This window comes from Astyanax mexicanus, chromosome 20, assembly GCF_023375975.1.
Source record: "Astyanax mexicanus isolate ESR-SI-001 chromosome 20, AstMex3_surface, whole genome shotgun sequence".
Lineage (NCBI taxonomy): Eukaryota > Metazoa > Chordata > Actinopteri > Characiformes > Acestrorhamphidae > Astyanax > Astyanax mexicanus.
In genome coordinates, this window is record NC_064427.1 from 12,922,099 (window position 1) to 12,946,194 (window position 24,096).

At 37.7% G+C, this 24,096-nt stretch overlaps 1 protein-coding gene across 1 annotated transcript; it reads left to right on the plus strand.

The window, feature by feature from the left end:
• On the plus strand, positions 1-18,789 carry wdr74 (WD repeat domain 74). The gene is made up of 10 exons (XM_007241260.3): positions 1-184; positions 275-381; positions 3,331-3,455; positions 3,587-3,650; positions 5,723-5,866; positions 8,689-8,790; positions 17,013-17,169; positions 17,258-17,400; positions 17,530-17,583; positions 18,521-18,789. Exons 1-10 carry the CDS (start codon positions 124-126, stop codon positions 18,710-18,712), a joined length of 1,149 nt encoding a protein of 382 aa, XP_007241322.3. The 5' UTR covers positions 1-123; the 3' UTR covers positions 18,713-18,789.
• Positions 18,790-24,096: the final 5,307 nt, after the last annotated feature.

Here is a 24,096-nt window from a genome sequence, read left to right on the forward strand (position 1 = left end):
TTTCCCAGCCGGAACGTAATAGGCGCGCGCTCGGGCAGAGCAAGCGGCGTGTCAGTGGTAAACAGAGTTTACGATTAAACAAGTTGATCAAATCGCGAATAAACCCGATTTAAAGGAGGAAACATGGCGAATCAAAGCCAGTTGTGCTCGGTGTGGGTGGGATCAGAAACGGGAATACTAAAAGGTAACTTTAGCACGTGCCTCATCACTTGCGCTTTAGTTGTGAGTGTTTGGTCTGCAGTGTTCTGTAATTAATGTTGTTTTTATATTTCAGGTGTTAGTCTCAGTAAGAAACGCGCCTTTAACTTCTGCGACATGAGCAGCATAAGTAGAGAGCACGGGATCTGCGCGCTAGCGTGGGGAGACGAGAACGAGAGCGAGGTATGAACTGTGGCGTCCTTTTCATCGAAATAAACTTCTAGCTCCATTAACTTCTACGCTGGCGTCTGGTAAACGTCATTATGACGCGTGAATAAGTAATCGATATATACACCTTTAACCAAACCCCTTTGAAAATCAAAACAGCATAGTTCTCCAAGTGCATGTAAAATCCTATTCATTTAGTAGTGTATACACTTCAGAAACACTGCCAGGGGTTATTCATAGGTGCACAAATATATCTTGATTTTAAAGTAAAGTAAAACTCTTTATTGAAATGTATTTATCCTCCAAAAACGATGTTAGTAATTCAAAACAGAATGTTTCATATACATGCTTTGAATGGAAAATGTGGCATTATTACCCTTAAAAAAAAGTTTAACAATTTAAGATTTATAATGTACCAGCCTCCTACAATAATTGACACTGTAAATACGTTTTTGTAATGACCTGAATAATCAGGTTTAAAACATTAAATTATTATCTCTTATTTTAAGAAATTTCATCCTTTCTGTAATTTTTTTTGTTATTCCTGCAGTGCAGTGGCTCTACTTTGAGTATTAAAATTTTATTATTTGAAAGGTATGGAAGATGTACCCCACTTATGTGTGGGGCTGTGTGCCTTTGCAGCACTGAGTGATACAGTTTTGGAACCAGGTGGTGATTGGATACATTTGGATACTCTTCACAGTGCAGATGTAGAAAGTGCTTAGCCTTCTGAGGATGAAAAGGCACTGTTGAGCAATCTGCACCGATCAGGTGGTGTGTCCTGTCCGTGGAAGTTTTGTGCTGATGGGATCATTGAAGCTACTGACCCTCTCCTTCTCAGTCCCATTGATGGAGATAAGCATGGGCACACTCACCTGCTTTCTATAGTCCTCTCTCAGCTTCTTGGTCTTGTTGATGTTTAAAGAGAGATTGTTTTCCTGGCACCAGTTTGTCAGGATGTTGACCTTCTCTCTGTAGGCTAACTTGTTGGGAGATCATGTTTACGATTGTTGTCCTCAGCAAATTTAATGAGGACATGGAGCTGTGTCTGGCTGAGCACATAGTCCTGATGGTCTCCGGTATCGAGGGGCAGTGAGGAAGATGTGTCGCTGCCCATCTTTACTACCTGCCGTCTTTCCGCAGGGAAGGTCGCGATGCAGTTTTACAAAGCGCTGAGCAGTGACAAAATCCCAGGGCTTGATGTTGAATTAGAGGGAACAATTGTTTTGAATGTTTGAATTGTTGGACTAGAATCCACAAAACATTCTCACATGAGTGCTTTTGGTCCACGCAATTTCAACATTAGTTGACCTGTTCCCATTCAACGACGGAGCCTAGCATTAAACTAACGTGGTACGATGCATTGTTAAACTAACTAGCATCTGAAATACGATCGTTTCGCGAAACCATTGTACTTTGTTGGTCCCACAGAAGCCTCAACTATGTTGGTTTGAACCACTGTGGTCTTAACTAAGGTGTTTCCAGACGTGTTCGGTCAGACTTTCCAAGCAGGAATTGTGTGAAACTTACAATCTTTTAAAATATTATGTTACTAATGTATTATTTAGGCTATTTATATCGTAATCGTCACCACAACAGGAACCGACAACAACACTATTAGTAGAATAACAATGAAATGCAAGTAAAAATCTACACAATTATTGCTATGAATTAATTATTAATTGTAACAGATATGTTTTATTCTCCTAATGTTTTTTCATAATGGCAATTAATGTACTTATTTTAAAAATATTAATATTTTATGTTATGGATTTAATTATATTATTAAAAGACACATTCTTGTGTACTGTATGGATACATTTGTACAAACAATGGGGTAAAACATTTGGGTACAAACAATGCAAATATACCCTCAAAGGTACTTAAGGTATTTTTAAATTAAGGCGTAAAGTGCATCACCCCAGTGACAGTTTGGTACCCTTTTTAAAGAGTGCATATAGCACAGTGGGTTAAAAAGTACACTAATTAATTCAGAAATGTCCACAGCAAAATATATATTTACTCAAGAAATGCCTGCTTGAATAATTAACATACATCATTCCAAGACTGTAAAATACATTTTAGCCAAAGAGCACTTAAGTGCACTTATTTCATCACATTGAATTCATGTTTGCCAAGTAAAGCTAAATGTTATAGATAGATATACATTGCAAATGGGAAATATTCTTACATTTTCAAAATTATTTTCCCTGGGCGCACATGGGTAAAAGTGAAGTGACTCAATAAATGTAATAAACAAAATGTTCAAAACACTTGACATCTTAAATCCTTGTGCAGCAATATTAATGAAATTGATCAGCTTTCTGAATCCTACCACTTTGCGTCACTGATGACCCAATTACCAGGAACTAAGCTCCTAACGACAGGTCTAGAGCTGAGTAGCTTAACTAAGGGTCGCACTATGTAAGTTATTAAAGTGGTTACCTCCATAGTTCCAACTAACTAACGTACTTAGCGACTACGCTTTTGGGGAATGCACCTATGGGTGGCAGGTATTGAGGAGCAGAAGCAGGTGATTTTTTAGCAGGTGATAATTTAGCAGTCTACTGTCTCATTTTGGAAAGAGATCTGTGCCTGCATTTTGTCCAAAAACTGTTCTTTTTCTAAAATTAAGCTGGGGAGAGGCAGACAGTTAGTGTGGGCAGCCTGTGTTTACAAACAAAAGATGTAAAACATTGTAAAACTCAGTCTATTTTGTAATGAGTGATAGTTAACTGATTTCCAGCAGTGTTTGAAGGCAATATCGGGGGTGAAAGCAGGCCGTATCTCCGGTGTATTGACGTGGCTGTTAAAAAAAACATCAGGTTTGGCCAGTGTCTGACATCTCTGGATCTGAGAGGTGCAGCTTTCTTTCTCACCCAACAATATGCCAACAATAGATGTGTATGTATGTGTTTGTGTTTGTGTGTGTGTGCGCGTGTGTCTCTCTCTCTTTCTGTTCAGGTGTTAGTGGGGTGTGTAAATGGTACAGTGAAGACATTCAGTATAGAGAAGGGCATTTTCATTGACAGTCGATCATGTGGGGATTTCTCCCAGGGCCAATTCACTGGCATTGCTGTTACTCCAAGGTACACTCCCCCACTTCCTTAATCTCACTTCCTACTTTACTGTGCTTTTCCCTCATTTTCCCACTTGCTGTCTCAATAATTCTTTCCCACTTGTAGAGCTCTTTCACTGTCTCTCTCTTCCTGTTTTGCAGTTCTTTGATCACCTGTGTGGAGTCAGGGTTGCTAAGTGTGTGGACAGAGGGCAGCACTGATAAAGTAAGTCACACTTAACATCTACATGGTTCCACCCACATTTTGTAAATAGATAAGCATAACCACATTAGACAAATTATTATCTTTGTAATTATATTTTTAAGGTAAATGGTCCAATATTTCATGTACATGAATGGCAAAATATACAGTGGGTACAGAGAGTATTCAGACCCCTTTACATGTTCACTCTTTGTTTTGTTAATGTACACTCAGCACCTCATCTTGATAGAAAAACAGAAATGTAGAATTTTTTGCAAATTTATTAAAAAAGAAAAACCGAAACATCACATGGTCATAAGTAGTCAGATCCTTTGCTGTGACACTCAAACTTAACTTACTGTCTATTTCTTCTGATTCTACTCCTTCATTGGAGTCCAGCTGTGTTTAACTAAACTATGGAATAGGGTCGGGCGGTATGATGGTATTTCGGTATACCTTGGTACTTAAATATGGTGACGATATTGTAAAATAGTGACGGTATATTAACCATGTGACGTGCCAAATCTGTACTTTGAAAAACGGGACATTTAAGACATTCTGCGCATCCACAATGAAAGAGCTGTGAGCAGTGAACCACTGATTGGTTATGGGGTGGGGATTCTCACTGAGGAGATCATACAGCAAAGACTCAATAAACTCTACAGGTTGCACAAATTTTCACTGAAATTTCGCCACAAATAGCCACATTTGTGCTGGAGTGGCAATAAAACACCAACAACCAACCAACCACCAAAATGATCAGATTTATCAGTTTATCCTGCAGCGTGGGGTGTTCTGGTGTATGAGTTACTCACAGGTAAAGTTACAGCTGCTTCTCCAATATTCCTCATCTCCTGTTTCTCTACAAAATAGGTTTTTAATCCCATACAGAATTCTGCAGTTTCCTCATGGTTTTCTGTCGTTATTTCGCGGCTAGCTCGAGCATACTCGAATATAAGTAATTTCGTGGACCGCGAGGCGCTCTGCGCGCTGCCCAAATCTGACCCCACAGAGAGCAGAAACGGCACAACACCACCCGCTGTTAAACTGTTGTAGTGGAAACAGAGCTTATAAATAAATTAACAAACACGAAAATGAGGGTATTCAATCTGTAATTTCAGTTTGTTTTAGTTTTTTCTTTTAATGATCGTTTTTATTAGTCTTCAACTTCAATACCGCCCAACCCTACTGTTAAACTTTATTTGAAAAAAGGCACACACCTGTGTATATAAGACCTCACAGTGTATGTCAGAGCAAATGAGAATCATGAGGTCGAAGGAACTTCCCAAGGAGCTCTAAGACAGAATTGTGGCAAGGCACAGGTCTTACCAAGGTTGCAAAAGAATTTCTACAGCACTCAAGGTTCCTAAGAGCACATTGACCTCCATATTCTATAAATAGAAAAGTTTCAGACTACAAGAACTCTTCCTAGACCTGGCTGTTCAGCCAAACTGAGCAATAGTGGGAAAAGAGCCTTGGTGAGGGAGGTAATGAAGAACCTAAAGATCATTGTGGCTGAGCTCCATAAAGAAAGTTTCACAATTACTGCAACACTCCACCAGTCTGGTCTTTATGGCAGAGTGGCCCAAAGGAAGCCTCTCAACAGTGCAAGACATATGAAAGCCAGACTATGAGAAATAAGATTCTCTGGTCTGAAACAAAGGTTTACATACTTTTTGAAATTCTAGTATTTCTAGATAAAATCTAATGTTTTTAGACCTGAAATTTAAGGTCAGAGTTATGCAGAAGTATTTCTATGTCAAGCACCACTGTATGACAGTGACTTTGACCCTGATTACACCTGGAAGAGTTAATTTTTCTTGCGTATCAGCATTATGTATGGGTAAAGCCAACCCACAAAAAAAAATGCCAGCATAATTCACACTAAACAATTGAAGCAGATATAAATCCGATCACTCAAACATCTTCAGGAGGGGATTAATATACATTTGGGCCTGTTTATAGAAGTTGCATTTTACAACCAAAACACCTCCCAGGTGCAACAGATAAACAGTGTTTGCCATGTAGCAAACAGATTTGCATATTCCATCCTACACCGTAATCAATATCCTCTGTTTATGTGCTCGTCTCTACAGTTGGAGATAAATGTTGGAAAGGGAGTTTGCCGGATGCGACAGAACCCAGCACGGCGCAACTGTGTTGCCACAGGAGGGAAGGAGAACCCACTGAAAGTGTGGGACCTGGAGAGGCCTGATAAAGCCTTGTTTACTGCCAAGAACGTGAGATACACTTCACAATAATCCACTAATAAATTAGATTATTCATAAGAATGTGATAAACAACAGTCTCTCAATAGGGTTACTGTTTTAAACACATAACTTACTTTTAGTGTGTGTTAATCACATATCTTACAGAAATTTATTTATTTGCCTTTTAATTTTGATTAAATGGCAAATAAATACATTTCTGTAAGATATGTTAATAAAATTTTGGCTCAGGTTTTTTAAAACATGAAAACTGTAGTAACTGTAACTTGTATTTGTGTCTTTAGTGTGACTCGCATACTGTGCGAAATCATATTTACTGAGCTCTTTGTCAGCCCAGAGGTACAGCCATCTGTGATTAGGGCAACAGAAGATTCCTCAGAAAAGGTTATTTTGATCTTTTCTTAATATATAGATCTGGCACAGTCTTAGTAATGTGGATCAAGCAAGAAAAAAAAGTGGTGATGTGCTGTATGTATTGTCCAGTTCATATGAGTTTTGTGTGACAGTGCCAACATATTGTAGTAGTTAGGTCCCTTTCTCCATCATCTGTATGTGTTATAGTGAAGTCTAAGCGCTTCCATAAACAAGATTTAATAAGTGCAGTAGGCATTCCAGTTCTTTCACTGTTCTTCAGGTGACACACTTCGTCGGTTTATACATTGCAGCTTCACATCCAGACTTAGCTTTAACTACATAACAATTGTGTGTCAATAATGAAGTAATGTATACATAAATATTTTGTATAAAAAAACTGCTGATCTGCAGGTCATGTGCATTCAGAACTAAGTAGGGCCCTGTGAAATCAGTTAAATGTTTTCTGTTTTTTGTTTGTTTTGGTCACACTTCGGATTTTTCGCTTTTTAATTTTTGTTTACTACCATTAATTTACTTATACAAATCCACAATTTAAGCAAATGGCAACTTTGTGTATTTTGAAATTTCTGCAATTACCTAGCAATAGCAAAAAAAAAACAAAAACAAAAAAAACAAATCTGTAGTAGACCTGTATTACTGTAGTCAGATTGTAGAGGAGCTCTTACTCTTAAACTATAGCTTTATTTAGTATTAAACTCTCATGATTCTTAGCACAAATAAGGAAATAAAGAAATTGTACTACAGCACTACAAACAGCACTCTCTTTCATTTAAAATTATTTTAATATTATAAATAATCTTACTTTGATTTCACTAGTATGTTAAATAAGCAGCCACAAACTTCCAGCATGGTGGTGGGTTTATATACAGTGGCGTGAAACAATATTTGCTACTTTTTATTTTCCTTCCCATTTTCTCCCCAATTTTGCTTAGCCAATTACCCAACCCCCTCATTAGGACTCCCCCTATCACTATTGATGCCCCAACACACCAGGAGGGTAAAGACTAGCACACGCTTCCTCTGACACATGTGAAGTCAGCCACCGTTTCTTTTTGAGCTGCTGCTGATGCAGCATTGCCGAGCAGCCAGCGTGCTTGGAGGAAAGCGCAACGGCTCGGTTCCTAAACATCAGCTCACAGACGCCCTGTGCTGCAGACATCACCCTTTAGTGATGTGGGGAGAGAGCGCCATCTATCCTCCCGGAGGGAGCAGGGCTAATTTTGAATTTTTAAATTTTCAGATAAAAAAAGGACTTTTTAAAGTATTTTATTTATTAACAGAGAAACAATTAGCCAAATCAATGTTGCCCACTGTGAAAAAGTGTTTGCACCAATCAATTAACTGTGATTAGTTACACTTTTAGAAAGCTGAGGTCAATTTTACCAACCACATCCAGGCCTGATTACTGCCAGACTTGTGAGAAAACAATTTTTTATATATCAGTCTAGAAAATGAAAAGTCATTTCTAAAGCTTTGGGCCTCCAGGAGACCACAGTGAGAGCTATTATTCACTAATAGAGAAAACATAAACTGGTGAACCTCCACAGAGTGTCTGGCCAACTGAAATTATTCAAAAAGGGAAAAAAATAACTCATCCAGGAGGTCATAAAAGAACCCAGAACAACATTAAAAGTACTGCAGGTAGCCTCAGTTAAGTTCAGTGTTAATAATTCAAGAGTAAGATAGAGACTGATCAACAGTTGTTTCCATGGGAGAGTTTCATGGCAAAAAACACTGCTGACCATAAAAAATACAAAGATATTTTACAAAGATCCCCAGGACTTTGGGTAAATATTCTTTGGACTGACGAGACAAAAGTGGAACTTTTTGGTAGGTGTGTTTCTGTTAAGTCTGACAAAACTAACGCACAATTTCAGAAAAAGAACATCATACTGAACTTAAATGTGGTGGTAGTATAATGGTCTGGGGCTGCTTTGCTGCTTCAGGGCCTGAACAACTTACTGTATGCTGTTTATGCTTGAAAACCCTCCAATGTGGCTGAATTAAAACAAAATTCCTCCACAGAGATGTGAAAGACTCCATTGCCAGTTATCAGTAAAGCTTAATTGCAGTTGTTGCCTCCAAGGGTGGCAAAAACAAGTTATTAGATATAGGGGGGGGGGGGGGGGGGGGACCCTTTTTCACATAGATTGCTAGATTGGTTTGGATAGTTTTAACTTTAAAATTATCCTTTTGTTTTTTCATATTTACTCAGGTTATCTTTGTCTGATATTAAAGTTTGTTTGATAATTGGAAAAATATTAGTATGACAAAAAAAGCAAAAAACCCTGTTTATTAACCATCCTCACCTTACCATTCTGTGTATTTCTGTGTGTGTTCAATGTTTATAACTGAATTTTGCGGATCACAGATTAATTTATTTTTCTGATCAGCTGAAGTTGCAGGATATTCACTTCATTTTGTGTGTGTCTGTGTGTGTCTGTGTGTGTGTGTGTTAGGTTGCTAATGACTGGCTGGATCTGCGTGTGCCTGTGTGGGTGAGAGACATGGCCTTCATCCCAGACTCTGAGAAGATTGTCACATGCACAGGATATCACCAGGTCAGTGTGAATATTTAGGGGGGGGGGCGGGGTGTTTTCACCACAGTCAGTTTTCAGATGGAATTGTAGTGTTCCTTAACATTTCAGTCAGGTTTGATCTTTTTCGGACAGCCCGCTTTAAGTCACACACAGTTTCAATAATATTCAGGTCTGGGGACTGGAGATGATCATTCCAGAACATTGTACTTGTTCCTCTGCATGAATGCTTTAGTAGATTTCGAGCAGTGTTTAGTGTTTAGGGTCGTTGTCTTGTTGAAGTATGCAGCCCTGTTTCAACTTCAACTTTCTCACTGATTCTTAAACATTGTTCTCAAGAATCTGCTGATATTGACTGGAATCCATGCAACCATGACAACTTTAACAAGATTCCCAGTACCTGCACTGATCACACAGCCCCACAGCATGATTGAACCACCACCAAATTTTACTGTGATGTAGATGATGTAGGTGTTTGGAGCTGGTCTGTGGGTAGACTAAGACTGTTTTCTATTTTTCCTCCTCTACTTATTTGAGATTTTTCTTGGTCTGCCACTTCAGGTCTTAACTAGGACTGTGCCTGTGGTCTTTTATTTCCTCACTAAGTTCCTCACAGTGACAACTGACAGCTGAAAACAACCTTGTAACCTTTCTCTAAACCATGATGTTGAACAATCTTTGTTTTCAGGTTATCTGAGAGTTGTGTTTTGAGCCCCCCAAGTTGCAGCTCTGCAGAGAAGATTCAAAAGTAGAAAAACTTGCAATTGGCCACTTTCCACTTTCTCATAATGAGATTCACCTCTGTATATATGTCAGTGAGCTTACCAAACTAATTTTGTGTTCCAGTAATTAAATGCTTAAGGTATTCAAATTAATGAAATAAAAGCACATGCCAAATTTGCTTTAAATAATTATTGCACACTTTCTGTAAATCCTATAAACTTTATTTCCCCTCTCAAATATCACTGTTTTAGTCTGCTATATGATATATTTAACTGAAATTGCTGATCCCAACAACCAATCATTTCAAAAGAAAGTAAGAAATGAGGATTGCCCAAACTTTTTCGTACCACTGTACATAAAGAAACAACCCTTATTATAACAGAATTATGGAAGAAAAATAAATATTAATATTACTAATATGAGAAGCAGTAGCAGTAATATTAGTCATAATTGCAGTATGGGGGGTATAAAATAAAATGCAATTTCAACAAGGGAAGCCAATGCTCAAGAGAGTGAATATGCAACAATAGTTAAAGTGTTGTATTCAGATTTGTTTCAATGTATTTGCACAGATGTTCCCCCTCAATAGAAGCGGACAAGTATATTTTCTAATATTTAAATTTGTCCAACTATTTCTGTTTCTTGTTCAAAAGACCACAATTGGTTTGCTTTTTGAGTCAGATTTTTGCATCTAAATGCTTTCCATATTCTTTAATTGATTGTTGTATGTTGTGTTGCACACATTTCAGTCAATTCTTCCTCTGTAATATGTTGTGGTATGTAAGCTCCATCCCCCAAGTTTTAATGTACACAGCCTAAGAGAGAATGTAATGCCTGCTCCAGTTTCTCTAAGTTTACTATTTATAGGTACATATTTGAGTAAAATTAACATTGTGATTTTTTTTTCTATGAACCACTGACATTTCTCCCAAGTTAAAAATACAAACATTGTCATTTAGAGCCTTTATTTTTCAGAAAATGAGAAATGGTCAAAATAATGAAAAAGGTACAGTGTATTCAAACCTTAAATAATGCAATGAAAACTAGTTCATATTCATTTAGAAACAACAATGCTAATGTTTTAAGAGGTCAGAAATCAATATTTGGTGGAATTATTTTTATCCCAGCTTTTGGGTGATCTTATTCCAGTTCAGCTTTGTTTGATGGCTTGTGACCAACTTACATTTTACATGATTACATTTAGAGTAGTAGAAAAAATATTATTATCATTATTATAATTTCTATCCAACTTTATTGAAATAGCACTTTAACACTTTCACAAAAGGACAAAGTACTTATCATATTATTATATTATTTAAAGCAGCAAAAATCTGACGCTCTCCCAGGAGGCTTATCGTGGCTACCGGCACACCACCATGGGAAAATCTGAACACTGTAACACTACAGCATTAATAATCAGCAGGTTATAAATGTAAGTAACTCTTAGTGCTCATGAGTGGAAAATGCCTGTTTCCCCACTGCTCCACTCTTAAACTACAGCTCAAGCAGTTAGAACTAAATTTCACAAAAATACTACGACTATCTTCTCTCCTAATATAACGACTCGAAGTGAACTGTTTTTATTTTTTTTCTAAAGAGTGGCCCTAAAACGCCGTCGTACATGCGCGATACATACTTAAACATTCCCAATCACCAAAAAATACATACCTACATACATACATACATACATACATACGGAGCCTGGGATGCTTGAAACCAGGGTTCTCTCCCACTGTCATCATCTTGTTGGAACAAACAAACAATGAGCATGATGAATATTTTTTTTTAATGCTAAAATTCTACAGTATTATTGTGAGGGGAGAGTAATAATAGTGTACTTTTCCATATTTTGTCACGTTACAAACACAAACAAATATATTTTATTTGAATTTAATGTGAAAGACCAACAAAAAGTGGTATACAGTTGTGAAGTGGAAAGAAAATTATGCATGATTCAAAACATTTTTTACAAATTAAAAACTGAAAAGTGTGCTAAAGTATTCAGCCCCCTTTTCTCTTCGTGGAAACAAATGTAATCAGAAGATGCCTGATGACTAAAGAGTCCACCTGTGTGTAATCTAATCTTAGTACAAACACAGGTGCTCCGTGATGGCCTCAGAGAACATTTGGGAGTAAACAGCATCATAAAGTCCAAAGAACACACCAGACAGGTCAGGAATAAGGTTGTGGAGAAGTTTAGCAGGTTTAGGCAATAAAAAAATCCCAAGCTTTGAACATATCACGGAATACTGTTTAATGCATTATCCAGAAAATGAAAAAGTATGGCACAACTGAAAACCTACCAAGACAATGCTGTTCATCTAAACTTACAGGCTGAACAAGGAGAGCACTAATCAGAGATGCAGCCAAAAGGCTTATGGTGACTGAACGAAATGCAGAGATGCACAGCTCAGATAGGGGAATCTGTCCACAGAACTTAGCTGTGTGCTGCCCAAATGTGTGTTGTCTGGAAAAGTGGCAAGAAGAAAGCCATTGTTAAAAGAAAATCATAAAAAGTCCTGTTTGCCAGAAGCCGTGTTGGGAACACAGCTAACGTGGAACAAGGTGCTGTGGTCAAATCAGACCAAAATTAATTTTTTTTGGCCAAAATGCAAAACGCTATGTGTGGCGGAGAATTAACACTGCACATTAAACATGGTGGCATCATGCTCTGGTGCTGCTTCTCTTCAGCAGGGTCAGGGAAGTTGAGTTGATGAGTTGATGTTGAGTTGAGTTGATGGGAAGATGGATGGAGCCAAATACAGGGCAATTTCAAATGAAAACCTGTTGAAATTTGCAAAAGACTTAAAACTGGGGCGGAGTTTCACCTTTCAGCATGACAACGACCCTAAGCATAAAGCCAGAGCTACAGTGGAATGGTTTAAAACAAAACTTATTCATGTGTTAGAATGACACAGTCAGTCAAAGTCCAGACCTAAACCCAATCGAGAACTTGGGGCAAGATTTAAAAACTGCTGTCACTCTCCAATCTAATCTGACTAAGCTTAGGCTGTTTTCAGTCACAAGATGTGCAAAGCTGGTGGAAACAAACACTAAAAAAACTTGCAGCTGTAATTGCAGCAAAATGTGGTTTTCCAAAGTATTGGAGGGCTGAATACATTTGCAAACTGCACTTTTCAGTTTATATTTGTAAAAAAAAAAAAATTCAATCAAGCAGAATTTTCTTTCCACTTTACAATTGTATATCGCTTTGTGTTGGTCTTTCACATTAAATTCCAATTAAATATATTTGTTTGTGGTTGTAATGTGACAAAATATGGGAAGGTTCAAGGGGTATGCATACTTTTGCAAGCCACTGTAAAATACATATATTATATATATATTTTTTCTTATTTTCATTATTATTGTTGTTGTTGTTGTTATTAAACAGACTTTAATATTAGACAAAGATAATAGACCTAAATAAATATAAAAAGCACTTAGAAATCATAGAGGGGAAATTTTCATCTTAGGTGCATGTCCACTGTGAAATATGTAATATAAAAAAGTAAATCAGGAAATCACAAAGTATGATTTTTTTAAAATTAATTTGTTTGTTATTTATATGTTACTGCTGCAAATAAGTATTTGAACACCTGTGAAAATCAATGTTAATATTTGGTACAGTAGCCTTTGTTTGCAATTACAGAGGTCAAACGTTTCCTGTAGTTTTTCACCAGGTTTGTACACATTGCAGCTGGGATTTTGGCCCATTCCTCCACACAGATCTTCTCTAGATCAGCCAGGTTTATGGGCTGTCGCTCAGTTTGAGCTCCCTCCAAAGATTTTCTATAGGGTTTAGGTCTGAAGACTGGCTAGGCCACTCCAGAACCTTTTAATATGCTTCTTACAGAGCCACTCTTTGGTTATCCTGGCTGTGTGCGTTGGGTCATTGTCATGTTGGAAGACTCAGCCAGGACCCATCTTCAATGCTCTGACTGAAGGAGGTTGATCCCCAAAATCTCGCAATACATGACCAGTCATCCTCCTATTCACATTATATTGGTCTGATATTAAAGTTCATTTCATAATCTAAAAAATGTAAGTATAACAATCAAATCTAAGGAGACTTGGGCGCAAAGCTAAAGTTTAGACTACTGTTCTAGTTCACAAAATTTCTGTTAGCAATGGCGCACATGGAAAAGAGATGTCACAAGACCTGATAAAGTAATTTATTTATACAAGAAAGGTGAAAGCTACAAGAACATTAAAGCTTTACTTATCAGTCAGAATATTGTAGTAGAAATTATACAAACGTTTAAACATGGCAGCCATGCCACAGAAAAATTGTCATTCAGGTTCACTCCATTTAGCTAAAGAGGTAGAAGATCAAAGTGGGGGTGAGTGTTTCCATGGCACGATATAGCACACATTGCAGATGAATGGTATGCATGGGTGTTGTCAAGAAAGGAAGCCTCTCCTGAAACACATGCAGAAATGTGTTTTTATTTTGTGCTGGTGTTTTTAGTGAACCACTAATATTTTATGTAAGATACCTGGACACTGTATTTCTTAAAAAATGAAAATATTTTGACAAATATTTTGTGTCAATGTATCTGTATATATTATATCCGTATTTTATGGGACGGGTGGCAACCCTAGTAAAGGTCTTGGTGGTTTGTTAGAGAACAAACAGCATCATGAAGACCAAGGTACTTACCAGACAGGTCACATATAAGTGTGTGGTGAAGTTTAAAGCAGGGTTAGGTTATACAAAATTATTCCTATCTTGGAGCATCCCAAGGAGCACTGTTCATTCCATCAATTAAAAACAGAAAAAAGTATTCTACAATTGCAAACCTACCAAGACATGGCTATGTTCCACCAAACCAGGGCCTAAAATTATTTTTTTTTAATGGGGAGAATTCCCCCCTTAAATGTGTCACATAATAATTTATACATTTTGGAGGGGATACTACTACTGGCAAACTTTACTACAGGTCTTACCTTGTCCTTTTTAGTTTTGTTGCTCTGCTTAAACTTCAGATATCCGCTGAAATATATACGTTGCTGATACTTGTCTCTTGGTTCTTCTCTACCCTGATCTGTCCTCTCCTTGATCTTTTCTTTCTTTTCAGTGCTGCTGTACGAGAAACACTAGCCGAGTGGCGACTTAGTCCACACTAGGGCTGCCACGATTAGTCGACTAGTCACGATTATGTCGACTATTAAAATAGTCGACGACTAATTTAATAGTCGATTAGTCGTTTTTTTTTTTTTCTTTGTTTTTCTCTCCAAACTGCTGCGACTGCCTGTGGAAACCGGGGTAGGTAGTGGACGACATCTCAGGACATTATACAGACAGGCTCTGGTTTAATGGCTACCCCGCTACAGAACTCAAAAGTGTGGGATCACCAAGAAAATAAAAGTGAAATGCGTGCAATGCAATATCTGCAATGAAGAACTTGCCTTCCTCGGCAGCACAACCGCGATGCACGAGCACCTGAAAAGGAGGCATGTTGTGGCTGATTAAATGACGAAGAAGCTAAATTGCTATTTAGCTGCTAAAATTAGCGTAAACAGAGCGTTAACTTAGTACTTAACTTACTCATCTTGATAGCTTTAAAACAGAGGTCACTAATAGGCGGACCGCGATCCGGATCCGGACCCAGACGTTGTCACAAATGCCGTCCCAAACCGATAAACTACAGAGAAGGATTTCATTCTGACAGTGGCTTCTGTTTTCAGTGCTTTTCGGTGCAGTAAACTCACAGATCAGTCATGTGTGGTGTAAAATCACCAAACGCTCTCCTCTGCCAATCAGATCTGTGCAGACCGCTGCCCTGTGTACGGTAATGTACACAATATCTGGACAGAGAGGCATTTTTTATTAATATACTTTTTTTCATAATAGTTCAAACAACCTCACGGTTGAGATGTTTCATAAATGCCAGTGCCTTATCCTTATTTTACACAGTTGTTTACACTTTATGCTAAACAGTAAAATAATTGTCTGTTACAACAAGCTGCATATTTCATTAAAGGTTTAATGAACTATGATTTTAATTGTTTTTATTTTTAGTTAGCATATAGCTGAAATCTAATGTTGGTTGTATAATAGCAGCTGCATTCTATTGTGATAAAATGTGTTTTATATTCAATTAACGTATGATCCGATTAGTCGACTAATCATAAAAAATAATCGGTGATTAGTCGACTATAAAAATAATCGTTTGTGGCAGCCCTAGTCCACACGGAAACGCCATACTACTTAAAAACGCTGAAATGAACAGGGATTCTGTAGACATTTAGACGTTTTCTTGTCACTCCTCAGCAACAACATCATTTTTTTAATTGTCCCACTAATTTTTTTTTTTTACTGTTCAAAGTAAGGTTTGTACACTGCACGCAGAACATTTTAGTAACGTTACCTCCACTGTGTTCGGTATTGTGAGAGTAAAATTACTGTGAACATGTTATTAATCCTCACATTGCAAATAGAACAGAACCAATACAGGGGTGCTGTCCCTGTTTCAGGCTTTACACTCATAAAAAAAAAATAATGGTCACTGGTTTTATACTGATTACAACACACCTGATCCAACTAATCAACTAACAACTGACTTATCAACTAACTAACTGCCCTCATTGAGGCGAGCTGAGTGATACAGCAGGAAATTCAGGAAGCACAGAGTTACGCCAAAACCAGAGCTAACCCAAGTTACTGAAGAACCACAAAGCTGTAACCCAGCTAACTGAAGAACCGCAGAGCTAACCCAAGTTACTGAAGAACCACTCAGTCTAAAACACTTAAAAAAAAAAAAAACGTGGATTTTCTTTCCACTGAAGCCTGTTATAAGGACAACTCTTAATGTGGCTTAATGTACTAAAACAATGAGAAACAAACATATATTTATTCACTGCATAATAAACTTAACCAGAATCTATAAACAAATCACTATAACCCAAATTACTGACCCGCTGTTAAATCCAAAGAGGCTGGGGAGTAAACAGGCTGGATGAGGAGCTCCAGTGACAGTAAATTATGTATTTTGAGTTTGCTGGTGTAGCTGGTCTGTCAGTATATCCAGGGTGGTGTTGAACCAGTATAATTAAAGCTCATACCGATCACTCAGCTACACGGGTAAAATGTGTTACAGCGGTTAAATCTGGTTTTGGGTAATTCTGCGCTGTTGGATCAGTAAGGGCAGTTAGTTCATTAGTTGGATCAGCTGGGTGTAAATATGCTGTAAATGGCTTATCTTCAGCAGGGATAAGAAAGCTAGTCAGAGTTGATGGGAAGATGGATGGAGCTAAAGACCTGTTGGAGGCTGCAAAAACTGAGACTGGAAGGGAGATTTACCTTCCAGCAAGACAATGACCCTAAACATACAGCCAGAGCTACAGTGTATTGGATTAGATTAGATAAAACAATATTGGTGTTAGAATATCCAAGTCAAAGTCCTGACCTAAATACCACTGAACATCTGTGAAAAGACATGAAAATTGCTGTTTACAGACTTTCCATCGAACCTGGCTGCTCTTCAGTTCCCTAAATCTTTGGTGTGCTTTCATTTGTTCAGGTACGGGTGTATGACCCTTTGACGCCTCAGCGGCGGCCGGTTCTGGAGGCGGAGTTTGGGGAGTATCCCCTTACGGCGTTGTCACTTCCTGCTGGACATGACCGAGTGGTGGTGGGAAACACACATGGGCAGATTGCCATACTGGACCTACGCAAAGGTGTGTATGCATGTGTTTCCCTACACTGAGAGAAAAACATCAGAACATTCACAATATAGAACTCTTAACCATGTGTGTGTGTTGGCAGGGCTGGTACGTGGGTGTGTAAAGGGTTTAGCGGGCAGTGTGCGGGGGCTGGAGTGTCACGCCTCCTCTCCGCTGCTAGCCTCCTGTGGACTCGACCGCTTTCTCAGAATACACAGCCTGGAGGACAGATCTACACGGCACAAGGTATACACAGTATTAGTGTGTACTACCCTCTACTGGTCTCGCTCCCTCTCTCTCGCCTGATTGTCAGACATTCCACCCACACAGTTTTTTTTTTGTTTGTTTGCATAAATAGTGTTTCTGTGCACACAGGTCTACCTGAAGTCTCAGCTGAACTGTGTTCTGCTCTCCAGCAAAGACCTGGAGGTAAGAGTGTGGAATATACTGTATAAATACTGGGGGATTGTGGGTAATTGTGCTTTTATATAACTGGATATAATTGGCTTTATAAACACAGGCACACACAATGTTGCGGTAAGTTCACCAGGCAAGCAGAGACATCCCAGTTGGCCTGATGGTGAAGCCATACATCAGTTTTACACATCTCTTTAACCATGAGAATTGTTAAAAACTTTTCCAGCTTATTCCTCACTAATGCATTATTTCAACTTAAAACTCTGCAAACATACTGATACAATTTACATTTAAAGCCAGTAAATACAAGCCAGTGTTTATCACCTTTCTTACTTTTCATGTTTAGTGTTCTTTTACCTTACTTGCTCAGTGGTGAAATACTTGTCTGTAAGTGTAGCGTTTGTGGGTTCAAGTGTCATTGTGAAAGTGCCTTTTGGTATGCAAGTTTGTGCATATTTTCAGATCAACACAGTTAGTTGCAATACTTGATGTAACACTTGATGCTTGATTATTATTATTATTAATCAGTCAATCAGTTTTCATTTTTATATATGTGGTGGATTATAGTTTTCTCTGTGGAACATAGTGGAGTTTCTGTCAGAGAATGTAGCTTAGTTTTCGTCGCTGCAGTGTCAGTGTGTGTGATGAAACCTGTGTTTGATTGACCGCGTTGGTCGTCTCTCCGCCCTCATGTTAAAATAAAACAGGAACATGAATATGTGCACTGTGTCACTCCCTAATAGCTGCAGCTCTGTCAATCAGCCCAGTTTAAACCACCCACTCAGTCCTGAATACACAGCAGTTCCAGGTTCTAGCTTTACATTACACATTCCAATTGTATGTATATTAATCCTAGTTCAATAGAATAATCAGTAATTAAAAGTCCAGGGTCTGAATTGTGGATGTTTCTGGATTGAATTCACTGTTTAACACTTTACTTTTTCTGAAGCTGCTTAGAGAGGTGGATACTGGGGAGGTGGAGGACGTGAATGAGAAGGAGATTGATGAAGTTTGGGATGTCATGGAGACAGTGAGTGAGAAAGGAGACAAGAGAGCTGTGCTGGAGGAAGAGGAAGAAGATTCTGAAGAAACTGTAGAGACCAAGGACAAAAAGAAGAAGCGAAGGAAGACAAAGAAGTGATTTAAACTGGAACTTTTCTGTTCGTTGATGTTTAAAGAATTTTATGATAAAATAAAATTTCACTCCTTGTTTATAGACCCAATTGTTGGCTTATTTCATTAATCAGACAGACACACACACACACACGTGCAGACGCATACAGACACGGTTTTGTTGATAATCTGAAGAATTGTGTTGTATGAAAAGTGACATGGCTCCAATTTATAATAAGATCAATTTGTTTTACAATACCTAGTAAATTCTAGTGTTTGGGAAAGAGGCACATATTTGTTTTCTCGTTGGATATTGACCCAGGTACATTTTGATGATGAGTCTAGAGCAGTGAAAATGTTTTTCTTTACAGTCTACATAGAAACATGTTAAATTTAGATCAGTTCATCAATTATTACCAGGAACGACTGTGTGGGGTATGATAATCAGTGCTGTATCCCTGAAAGCATATGATCATATATACTGTGTGTAGAGTTCAGTTTCGCTATTAAACGTCACACAGTGCACATAAACCACACCCTTACCCGATAAGATAAGGACAAGCCGAGAGAGAGATCGTAGGGATTCTCTTGGTTAGATTTGATAAATCAATTTTGAAATAAATCTGCATTATTTTAATGTGTTAACATAGCATGGACACACTCACTGTTTACATAGTTAGAACGGAATCTTACATCGTGTTTGTACAGTAATCCATATAGTTTATTTCAGTCTGACTAAAGTTTGTGTCTAGAACATTCAAGGGAAAAAGTAGCTACATTTGCTGAATGATGACCTGCAGTTGCATTATATTAGTGTGTGCATCTGCAGTGGCCTAAGGTCAGAAATAAATACTACAAGAACAATGGAAGAGTGGGAGAAAATTTAGAGTTTAATAGTGAGCTCATGATCAGAATCTAATACAGTGGGTTCTACTTGACTAACAGAACCAACTCCATCAGTAATTGAATAAGATTAGTTAATTGAGCTATTAGATTGGCAAATGAGTTACGGCCATCTAACGATCAGCAGACATAAATATAAACAATACAAATATTACTATAATTCATGCCATTATACAGTTATACAGAAGTTAAGTGTAAAGTTAAATGTAACACACCGGATTGAGTGGAACTGCAGGGAACGAGTGTGTATGTGTTTAAGGGTAGGGCTAGGTTGTTAAATATTGACGAGGAGTGTGTAATTATTAACTCGGCTCCAGATTACTCTTAAACTCTCAGTCCCAGCACACACTCTCTCACACCCTGCTGACTGGCTAACAAATTCCACTGTTCCGGACCCTTCTTCTGCTCACTAGTCTCCTGGACCAAGTAAGTATCACTCTTCTTACACACAGCGTGTGTGTGTGTGTGTGTGTGTGTGTGTGTGTGTGTGTTTGTTTGTTTGTTTGTTTGTGTGTGTGTGTGTGTGTGTGTATATGTTAAAGAGATGGAAAGGGAGATATGTGTATGTATACTGTGTGTGTACCTAATAAAATACACAGAGGACTGTGTGTGGAACAGCACAGCATAAATATTTACAACTGACCAAAATCTCAGACTGAGCTGTTATATTATGTGTAGAGGTTTGTGCCCCGGTTAGACAACTAGTGTATATTCAAGTTAACATTCTCTACAATTCTGTATGTTCAATACACGGTTTACTGTTTATTTAACTTCTGTTTAGTAAAGAGTAGCAACACTAACTATGCCCTAATTTTATCTTAGTCTTAACTGAGTATAGAGTCACATTCAAGTTTGATTACTGTAAGTTAGAGGAGTTACATCCACCATCAGTGGAGTTTAAGAGTAAAGAGACAGTAAAACATGTTTAAATATAATCTTCACATAGATGTACTGAGTGAAGAAATAAACTGAAAATACACACAGTGCTAGTGTTAATGTGCTCTTCCATAAAATAATATTAATAATAATGTTATTATTGTGTGTGTGTGTGTGTGTGTGTGTGTAAGAGTTTAGAATTTGTATTTTTGTCTGCTGAGCTGATCACATATTATAGCCAAAGTCCCACCATATAATATATAAAACCATAAAAAACATGAATCACTCACTCAGACTTTAGACTGGTGCCGGAAATGACTTGCCAAAAAACAGGGTCATAGGACACACACACACCTGTCCTGTGTGTTAAGCATCATAAAAGCTGTTATCAGTTCTGCTCTTTGGCTCCTATTGGTAGATTCTGCATGTCTACAGCCACCATAAAGACAAAATCAGGGGTCAAAGTACCTCTCTCTCTCTCTCTCTCTCTCTCTCACACACACACACACACAATCACTAACAGTTGATTTGCAGTCCTTTTTAACACAAGTCTTTCTGCTTCTGTTTTTCAGGTGTTTTTCAAACTGTAGGCTAACAGAGGATTCGGAGGTGTGTGTGTAAAAGACAAGAGATTCATGCTGAAGACTCAATGCTCTCCCCCTCTCTAGCTGTTCTGACCTGGTTGTGACTGCCTGTAACAGCAACTCCATGTGGAAGTGAGTGAGTGTGTTCCAGTGGAGCTGCTGTTACCTGCAGACACTAACCTTTGACCTTAAATGTCCACCTACAGTGATATAAAACATTTTCAGCAGCAGGTCATTCATTCAGTTTAACTAGTCAGCCTTCACTATTTAAACAGGCACATTCAGGAATGGGGAAACTCAACATTGAGAAACGGATGATGTGGAACCTTTTAATGTGAAACTATTAATATTATAATTATGAGTTATGTAGTAATGCGTTTAATTCAGTAATGTAAAATTCAATAATGATAAATGTGATAATGACGTAACATCAGTCAAATTCAGCATCAATAAATTTAGTAATAAGGTATTCCAATTAAATAATGGTTAATTTGGTAAAGAATCAAAGTTAGTCATGAAAATTCATCACAGAGAAATTTGGTCAAGAATAAAATTACAAATATAGCACTGACAATATAAGCAAATAAAAAATGTAAACTTCAACATTCAAAAAGTGTACAGTTATGGTAGTGAGGTAAAGTAGTAAATATATAAAGTCGGTATACATCAAATAAAGAAAAACAGTAATTACTTATTAATTGTTGGTTTGTTACACTGTGTTATTCATCAGTTTCAGTTCAGGTCACACTTGACACACACTTCAGAATAACTTTAATTTAAAATCTTAATGTTGTAATTTTAGTGCATTCATCACTCACACTGAGCCAGGAATTACTTTTAGTAGCTGATGCCAAAGAGGAACAGAGTGATGACCTATGAATTGACAGCCAGTTTAAAACTGCCTGCCTGTCAGTTCTGTAGGCCACTGCCCTGTGTGCTCATTAACACACACACACACACACACACACACACACTTAGTGGGGAAATGGAATGAATGCCTGTGATGCCCATAGCGAAGAGTGAATTAGATGTTACTGAGTGAAAAGATTAACATAAATAGTTGTAAATGACTGAGTGTGAGAGTGTGGATTTGTGTGTAAAATGTTCTTTGAAGTTTTCAAATATTGCTTTTTTACTGTTTTTTTTTTTAAGTGTTTTTTTAATTGTTATTTATATACATTTTAATTATGTAAAAGTCATAAAAAATAATGGTGTTAATATATGGGGTGTGTGTAAAGTGTAAATGAGAGGTAATACATTTGATAAAAGGACAAATCAGATTAATTAATTAATCAGTTATTCAATACATCACTCATCCTTACCCCAAAAATCTTGCAATTCCACCCTAACATATGAAGAGGTTTCCCCAGTGTAAATAAGTCACATTCTCTAAATACACACATTTCTGTAGGCTCTTTTTTACAGTTACTTTTTATATGCTCACATTTTACTTAATTACATTTTATTTAGTCACATACAGAAATATAAAACATTAAATGTGCAAAAAGAAATCTATTATAGTTGTAAGGACAAATTTCCGTATGTTACTGTATAGTTTGTTAGACAGTGTAATAAAAGTGTCTAAGAGTGCTGGTGTGTGCTAAGCAGTTTCACACTTATGTTCCATACCTTAAGCTAGGGTTTAAGATATTTTCAGTTATTTAAGATATTTTCAATGTTACACTAAACAACTTTTCAGGTGATTTCACAATTGCAGATAAATTCCCAGTGTCAGCATTAAATCAAGGGAGCCTTGCTAGCTTTGCAGTACGCTCTTGCCTCATCTCAATAGTCTGGTGTAAGATGGTTAAGATTTGTTGTTTTCTTAATTTGACTTTCAAAGAAAATCAAATATTGCCAAAGGTTCTTAAATTAAATTTACAAAGGATCAAACAACACACACAAACATTGAGAACTCCTGGTGAGCAAGCTGAAGGAAGAAAACTAAAGTGGTTATGAAACATTTCAGTTTGTTTTCTAAGGGATTTAATATAAAGGAATTTATTTTGGGGGATTTTTTTTATGTTTACACACTAAATTATAATATTATTTATGTTTGTTATGTTTGCACTAGAGCGCCGCCAGCTAGCGGTCACGGTTAAGAAAAAGAGCTTATTGTTTGTGGAGATTATGGATGAAGACGAAGCTGAACTAGGCTAATGTGAAGCATTTGCTCAGAGATCTTTACTGCAGAAACCTGAGCAGAAATTTTCAGATGCTTTTCTGAGAGAGAGATGTTTTGGGGGTGTCTATTCTCTCTCTATGTTAGGTTCGTGCAGAAACCCTGCAGCCTGTCAACAGCAGATACTGACATCCCGTTAACTAGCTTGTTTTTATACATTTAGGTATTTAACATGTAAAATTCAGAGTTTATTAAGACTGAATGAAACGTACATGACTTAAGTAGATATTGAAACACCAAGGCGCTGTTTGGTTGATAAACCCTTCAGTTTGGAAGTAGAAGGCTTGCTGGGTAGCTAGCTTCATCTAGTTAGCGTTAGCTAGTTAGCTAGCGTTGGCTAGCAATGGTAAGATAGCTAGATACGTAGCTAACGCTAGCTATGTTATCTTTTAACTGTCAGCTTATCTAGTCTTTCAGTACCTCTCGCTGCTCTGCTGGGTGGGCACGTCGTTTGGCTCGTTTCTTGCGGCTCACAGCTGCTGCTGTTACAGTACCTCCAGTCGGACGGTCTGTACATCCCAGCTGGTCAGAGGAAAAAATAAAAACGGAGGAAAAAAGCCTCGGACTTCAGCTTATTTATCTGGAAAACGACTTATGCTTCTGACTCAAAAACCCTCTCCTCCACATAGTCCTCGTCTAGAAAGTGCTCGCTACTAACCCCTAGCATTGCAGCTAACCGGAGGATTCTCACGCTTCAGCGCCGCTAGCCACCGCTGATAAACAGCTGTTCGCTTAAGAGGCAAGATATGAGTGAAAGTGAATCTTTTTCTCATTCTTCTCCCTGTAAAATTTTACTACACCCAGTATTACTATACCCAGGGGCAATACAAAAGTCCGTGCATCGATTTTTGGTTTGGCTTTTATTAT